At 57.7% G+C, this 7315-nt stretch overlaps 1 protein-coding gene across 2 annotated transcripts; it reads right to left on the bottom strand.

Annotated features, from left to right (window-relative positions):
• Positions 1-927: 927 nt before the first annotated feature.
• DUSP7 (dual specificity phosphatase 7) lies at positions 928-7309 on the bottom strand. 2 transcript variants are annotated; one of them, XM_011986241.1, is made up of 4 exons: positions 6996-7309; positions 5089-5523; positions 1922-2270; positions 928-1248 (listed from the first exon to the last, which is right to left on the bottom strand). In XM_011986241.1, the coding sequence occupies exons 1-3, from the start codon at positions 7213-7215 to the stop codon at positions 1963-1965; spliced, it is 963 nt and encodes a 320-aa protein (XP_011841631.1). In that variant the 5' UTR covers positions 7216-7309; the 3' UTR covers positions 928-1248; positions 1922-1962. The 2 variants fall into 2 exon arrangements, with proteins under 2 accessions (XP_011841631.1, XP_011841630.1); XM_011986240.1 differs by having other exon boundaries at positions 933-2270.
• Positions 7310-7315: the final 6 nt, after the last annotated feature.

Here is a 7315-nt window from a genome sequence, read left to right as displayed (position 1 = left end):
GCAGGGCACCTTGATTAGTCTAAGCAAGTGCCCAGCAGACCCCAAGCAGAACCAGGCCAATGCATCACAGAGCAGGCACTAGGACACCGGTCGAGACTCCTTCACCTCCTTCCCAGGCCCCAAGCCCTTATCAGACACGACTCATTTTAAAGAAAAAATAATATTTATTTGCAATATAAACAAAGTCCCGTTGTTGGTTCGGGATATATATATGTATGTGTGTGTATATATATATGTAGGGTCACAAATCTTCCTTCATAAGATCATAAAGCAAAACTGGCCACCTTCTGGCATACCCTCATTTATACAAATCTGGTGCATCTTTCTGGGTTTTCTTTTTAAAAATAAAAGAGAGAAAAGGAGAACCATGTACAGCATGGAAGCTTGTTGTCAATTTCTCGACTGTGGCAAGATTTTAATCTGCTGCCTTAAGAATCCCTGAAAACCACCCCTGTGAGGTAAGAAGCAGTGGGGCAGAGTTTTCTGTGGCCTCACTCACATGCTGAGTGCTGCTCCGTCAGGGACCCTGGCCCGACCCCTCTCCCTGCCCTAGGCCCTCATGCAGTCCTGACACCTGGTGAAACTGAGGCTGGAGAAGGAACAAAACTGGAGGAAGATAACGGAATCCGTGGCTTTGTTCTGTGGAGGCAGAGGGAAGTGAACAGAGCCTCACCCCCCTTCTGCTGGTCCACCCTTGCCCCACTTGCCCCTGCCCTAGGGTTGAAATGGGTGCAAGTCTCCTGGCAGTAGAAGGCATGGGCAAGATGAGGGCAGGGCAAGCTTCCAAGGGGACAAGGGGGCTGCCAGTGGCAGCCAGACCAAAGCGACAGCTAGGGAGAGGGAAGAACCTGGAGGTAGGGCTGGGTCTCACCACCTAAGCTCTCCCCAGCCACTGGGCCTCCACTCCCAGTTACAACAAGAGAGAGGAGAGGGAGAGGGAGAGAGAGAAACAGACAGACAGAAGTAGTGGCTAAGTATATAAAAGGGCTCAGAGCCCAGGCCCTCCTAGGGGCTGAGCCCAGAGGGCTAATGCTACTGCCTGGCAGCCCCCTGCGGCCCACCTTCTGCGGGACAGCGGCAGGGACCCGGGTTCCCCACCTTCTGCCTCAGGGAGGTCTGCAGGGACCACCAGAGGGATGGATGAGAGGGCAGAAAATGCAAAGACCACCATCCAGCCCACCAATCACAACTTGCAGCAGTCATCACAGGCGAATGCAGGGCCAAGTCAGACTGGGCCAAGGGTGGGAGGCGGCACGACTGGGGGTCCCAATACCTGAAGAGCAGTAAGCCACCCCTTCAAGAAGGGCCCGTCGAGGAAATGGAGGCTTCACACATGTGCAAAACGCATTTGGTCAAGGTCAACATGGGGTCTGTCTTTTCCATTAAAAAACAAAAACAAACACAATACTTGCTTTTTGAAATTGAACGAAAAACAAAACTGATAACATTTCTCTCTCTCGCAGGATCAGAAAAGGGATGAAATACTGGGTTATACAATCCACTGTTGCATGTAGCCTGAAAATAACACTTTTTGTTAAAAAAAAAAAAAAAAAAAAAAAATCAAGAAGAGCTCAAACACTCTTTGTGCTCCAGGGAGCTTGGATTTACCTGCCAAAAGTAAAAAGTAAACTCAGGTCCGTGGATGTGTCTTTAAAAAATAGCCAAACTGGCTGGGCCATCAGCAGAAAGGAGCATCCTGGACAGGATGAGGCCCTGGTGGACGCCCAAAGCCACGTGTCCGAGAGCCGAGGCCTCTCCAGCAAGCCCTGCAGACGGAGACCTTGCCTGCGGGCCCCGCCCCCAAGATGGTGAGGGGCGCTCCGACACCGAGCAGCCTGGGTCTCTGGGCACAGGCGACATCTGGGGGTTCCTCAGGCCAGAGGTGGCAGGCTTGGGCTCTCCCACCTAGCCTTGTGGAGAGCCGAGCAGGGGCCTGGTGCCATGCCCCCCGTGCACCAGGCCTCACGTGGACTCCAGCGTATTGAGTGGGAACAGGTTGTGGTTGGTGGGTGTGGAAAAGTAGAGCTGCTCACTCGGCGCATGGTTGTCGCACGGGCTGCTTAGCCCCAGCGTCCGCTCAAAGTCCAGCAGCTGCCCCATGAAGTTGAAGTTGGGCGAGATGTTGGACTTTTTTCTCTTGACAAAGTCGTAGGCGTCGTTGAGTGACAGGTTCATCTTCTGCATCAGATAGGCCACAGTGACCGTCACTGAGCGGCTGATGCCTGCCAGGCAGTGCACCAGGACACCACACTTCTTGGAGCGGGCTTCATCTGAAACACATCGACATCGGTCAGGGAGGTGCCTCCTTCAGGGAGCCTTCCCACATGGGTGGCCAAGTTGGGCTGGGACACAAAGGGCAGCATGGCCGCTGGCTGGTCTTGCCCGACCCCTGAGGAACCTGGCCAAGCCCAGTGTGGGTAGGGCAGCAACTTGGAATAGAGGTCAACAGCACTGCTGTGGAGAGGGCTCTGCACACTTTAGCCCCAAGGCACTGGACACCCGTGTCTCAATTTCCTCATCTATAAAATGGGCCTATTTATGTACAGTGGTCTCATAAAGACCTGTGAGGGATCAAGAAGCGTGAACTACTGTAACGCCTGTGACCATGGCTAGTTATACCACTGCCATGTGCATTGCGACTGCTGTCACGGGCATCACCTGCATCCTCTTGGGTCATCTGCACCATGGCCAGTAAGCCCATTTTATCAATGAGGAAGCAGACACAGAGACAAACTGGCAAGCCCAAGGCCACACAGAGGCTCCTCCTAGCTCAGTACCCGCTGCTGCCAGGCCGTGACCTGGGACTGGGGGCTGGGCTGGTTCTCTTGGAGCTGCTCCCATGGGTTGTCCCCGAGAGTCTCCCAGGAAAGTGGCCTGAGGGAGGCTCCGCCGGAAGGAAGTAAGTGGCCTGGCCCTGCACTTCGCTCTGCCCAGCTAGTCCCCAAGGCCTTAACTCCAGCTCCTATGACACAAGGACTGCGATGCTGGCCACACTATCACTTGTGATAGGGCTTCATAAGTGAGGCGTGCTTAAATGGGCCCCACCCCTGCCACTTGCTAGACCTTCCAAAGAGGCCCATGTGCCAGTGATATCTCCTACCCCAGCCGACTGGATGCGGCCAACCTTCCTGTCCCCTTTCCCCTCTAACCCTCCCAGCTTCCCCCAGTGCCACCCTCAGACTCCTCTGCCTGACACATAGAAGTTCAATAAATACTGGCTGAGCTACTGAACAACTCAGTCCTGTAATCTCTCCTGGACCCTGGGGCAGCTGCCTCTCTGTGTGCCACAGCTGTGCCAGGGACATAGATTCACAAGAGGCAGCCATGGGGTCCTTGATGTCCCCACCACCCTGACTCTGAACCCTCCGGGAGCCAGGCACACAGCTAGCACTCAATCAATGCCTTCCTACAAGATGACACATGGGTTCACCCACTGTTCTTCATTGCCTTTGTCCTGACAGAGCTTCCTCTCTCGTCCCCGCCCAACCAAGGGTACCAAGGATTAAGCATACAGTAGGTGCTTCCTCCAGACTCAGGGACTGACAGGGGGCCCCATGGCTAAGGCACTGGGGCAGGATCATCTGTCGAGGAGACAGACATTGTGGCTTCATGTGGAGCTATGTGGTCTGACCTCGAGATTAGGGTGGGAGAAGTGTGTGCTGGGATGAGCCTCCAGTGGTGACACCAGGATGTGAGGAACGCCTGGCCCCCAAACCCACCTCCAGGTGATCCAAAGAAAGTCTGCTTCTGCTGGCTTTATTTTTGGCCTTTTCAGGGTGTAGCTGGTGACTGATCCTGTCCCACTGACTCCTAAGGGATGCCTGGGCCTCAATTCCTTCACTTGTCAAATGAGGAAAAAGGTCCCCCTACCCAGATGGGGAGGAACTTTCAGGAACGATAAAGGTACCCATTAGCCAGGCCCAGCCTGGCAAAGCCTGCTTTCCTCTCTCTTTCCCCCTCCCTTGTTGGGGGAGTTCAAATGCTGAGGCAGCACCCATAGCCCTCTTGGCCCCCAGGGTCGGGGGCAGGGCTGAGAAGCTCCAGGCAGCCCCAGTTGCAGCCCCTCCCCCAGGCCTCAGCTTCCTTCCTTCCTCCCAGCCAGGCACCTACTTTTGGTTCCCAGTAAGCGGATGAGGCGGGGAAGCCTCCCACTTCCTGTTGTTAAAGCTAGCCCAACCCAGCCGACACCAAAACGCCCTCCACTGGACACAGCCGCCATAGGGAAAAGACAGCCCAGGCCACCCCCACACCTTGCCACTGGAGGCTGGGCAGAAACATTGGGTCACCAGGCTCAGAGATAGAGCGTTTATATTCATCCTGAGCCCCCGTGCCCCTTCCTTGCACCCTGGGCCAGGGGAGATGACCTGTGGTCTCACAGCCTCCAGGTGGCCAAAGAGTAAAGCCAGCAGGGGACCCGAGTCTGCTGAGGCTGGGGATACAGGGACTCAAAGGGCACTAAGCCAGACGGCAGGACACACTGCTCTGGGGAAGGCCTTTCTCCACTCCCCCACCTTCTCTTACACTCCTCCCTACACTCCAAGCGAGCCCTACAGGCTGCAGAGAGCATCTGGAGCCTGACCGAGCTAGCGGTCACCACATTTCAATAGCTGCCTGTTTGGGGTGTGCCTCTGGCTCCAGGGAGGGCTACCTTTCAGCCCTCTTAAGTACACATTAAAGCCCAAAGAGGCAATATGACAACCCCATCCTGGAGAGACACGTGTGCTGAGGCGTGATGTGGAGCAAGTGAGACCCGTGGGAGGTCTGCGCGCTGTGATGTTTCAGCTTGCTAAGCCCGAAACAACATCTAAGCCAGGAAAACACGAGCTGGACAGCAGAGAGCCCATGAGGTGCTGCCAGCTAGAGGGAGCTCAGAGCTCAGGAGACTGCTCAGGCCCCAACAGGTATAGGGGCCCAAGGGACTCGGTGACTCACAGTAGGCATGGGTACACCCAGGGGCACAGGCTGGCACATGCAGGGCACACACAGGTCTCAACAGGCCCAGAGGTACCCAGTCAGGTGGGGGCGCCACCCAGAGTCCTGCATACACCTTGACGCGCCCACCCCCCCTGCCCAGCACACAGAACCTACCAATGAAGCTGATGGCCTCAGGGAAGAACTGGGAGAGGTTCTGGCTCCAGTGGTCAGAGATGGGGATCTGCTTGTAGGTGAACTCGCCGCCGTGCTCAAAGGCATTGGGTAGGTTGGGTGTGACGTTGAGGATATACTTGATGCCGTACTTGCCGAGCACGTCCAGGTTGGTGGAGTCCTTGGCGCAGCCGAGGTAGAGGTAGGGCAGGATCTGGACAGGGAAGGCTGGTTGGCTGGATGGCACAGGGCTGCCATCCGACTCGGTGGCACTGCTGGGCAGCTCTCGGTCCGACTCGCCGTCGGAGCAGTCAGAGCTGATGCGCAGGCCCCCCAGGCCCAGCACTGAGGTGGGTGGCGAGCTGCTCGGTGAGGAAGAGCTGTCCACGTTGGTCTCGCAGTGCTCAGAGTACTCTGTCTGAAACTTGTTGAAACCACCTGTGTCCGGAGTGAGACAGGGCCTGGGTGAGACACTGGTGAGAGCCCAGATGGGCTGCACAACCCAGATGGGCTGACCAAAGATGGCCAGGACTCCCCACGCCAAACACCACAACACCAACGGCCAGCATGGGCCATACCAAGCATCTTACACGTGTGCCCTCTCTTGTGTTCTCTCCATCTAAACCATGACCACTTCACAGACAAGGAAACTGAGGCCCCAGGAGGTGAAGTGACATGCCTAGACTCCAAACTGGTACCCATAACACTTCAGGGCCCCCAGCCATGCCACCAGCTTTAGGGCACTTGAGGACAGGCCCCAGCTAATTCCTCTTCTGCAGCTCCCACGCACGCCTAGCATCCATGGGTGTTCAGTAACAGCTAAGTGGTAAAGAAAAGCAGACAACCCCATTTAGCCAGCACCTCTGGGTTGGCAAACTCCTCTTATAGATGAGACCACAGGTGCCAGAGCCACATCTGGCTCAGATAAGAGGCAGAGAGGTCCTGGGCTTCCTGAATGGGAGTCTAGTGGTTGCCCAGCCCCAAAACTACAGCTGGGGAGGGTAGTGGGAAGGTACTGGCTGGCCCCTTCCCCCAGCAGGGGCAGGTTTTTGAAGGGGGTCCTGGCTCCACTTCTCTAGAATCCTCCCTTAGAACACGAGCCTCCCCAGCTTTGGACCTGCAGCGGGGGAGGGCCACTGGGGCAATACAGGGACAGGAGAAATGGGGAGCCCCTTGCAGTGAGGCATGGGCCCTGCGCCCGAGGGTGCCGCAGGCCTCCCCTCCCCTCCCGCCCGCCCCGCTGCCAGCAAGAGGCCATTTTGGAATGTTAATTGGAAACACCGGCCTCAGCCACTCGCCCCCCGGTGCTGCCTCTCCCTTCTGCAAGCTCTGCGGCATCAGGCTAGGGACCTGGGGGTCCCGAGAGACCCGGGCCAGGGCAACGGTCCCTGCCCATACCCTGCCCCAAGCGCCTCCTAGAGGCGGCAATTCTCCGGTGGAAGGAGCAATTCCCGGATCCAGGAGACCCCAACCCAAATGGTCTCCATGCGCTGGAGATGAGGATGGTGCTATGAAAGGTGCCTTCCTGATCCTGGCCTTCCAGAAACACGAATTCCAGGCTGGACTCGGGCGCCCTGCTGCTTTTAGAGTTCTGGAAGGCAGCGCCTTCCACCTCTAAGGGGCTCCACCGGAGCCTAGGCACTACTGTCGCCCCATCAACAGGAAACCCCAGGCAGGGGAAAGTTTGTTCCACCCACTCGAATCGTGCCGAGAAAGGGGGCGCAGAGGGAGCCCCGCGCCTGCCAAACCACACGGTGGGGACCCGACTCCAGGAGGGCGGATGCAGGCCGGGGACGACGTGGCGCCCAGCGGGGCAGGCCGAGCGCGTGGAGAGGAAAGCGCCTCCAAGGGGGGCGTCAGGGAGTCGCGGGGGGCCCCGATTCCGCAAGGCGTCTCGGTGCTGCCCTCACCTTGGAGGTAGTAGGCCTGGCAGCCGTCGTCGCGCAGCTTCTGTAGGAGCAGGCCGAGCACGGAGGCGGGAGCGCCAGGCTCGGGCTGCCACTCGGCCGTGGCCTCGTCATAGAGCAGCACAGTGGCCGCCTTGCAGCGCGTGGCGAAGCGCTCCTTGTCGGCATGGTTGGGGATGATGGAGCGGATGGGCAGGTTGCCCTTGCGCAGGCGGCGCAACATGAGGCCCGGGATGGCCAGGTTGATGGCCGTCTCGATGTGCGACGACTCGAAGAGCTCGTGCGGCCGGCAGTCGAGCAGCAGCAGGGACGCGCCGCCGCGC

This window comes from Mandrillus leucophaeus, unplaced genomic scaffold (assembly GCF_000951045.1).
Source record: "Mandrillus leucophaeus isolate KB7577 unplaced genomic scaffold, Mleu.le_1.0 Scaffold296, whole genome shotgun sequence".
NCBI classification, from domain to species: Eukaryota; Metazoa; Chordata; class Mammalia; order Primates; family Cercopithecidae; genus Mandrillus; species Mandrillus leucophaeus.
The sequence above is the reverse complement of the archived record's forward strand: the minus strand, read 5'-3'. Positions and strand labels throughout refer to the sequence as shown.

Coding starts and splice junctions, on each gene's coding strand:
- DUSP7 (XM_011986241.1), bottom strand. CDS start 7,215: ATGTTGCGCCGCCTGCGCAAGGGCAACCTGCCCATCCGCTCCATCATC. Junction 5,524..6,995: donor CCAGGCCTACTACCTCCAAG/GTGAGGGCAGCA, acceptor CTCCGGACACAG/GTGGTTTCAACAAGTTTCAG. Junction 2,271..5,088: donor TGAGGCCATCAGCTTCATTG/GTAGGTTCTGTG, acceptor GATGTGTTTCAG/ATGAAGCCCGCTCCAAGAAG.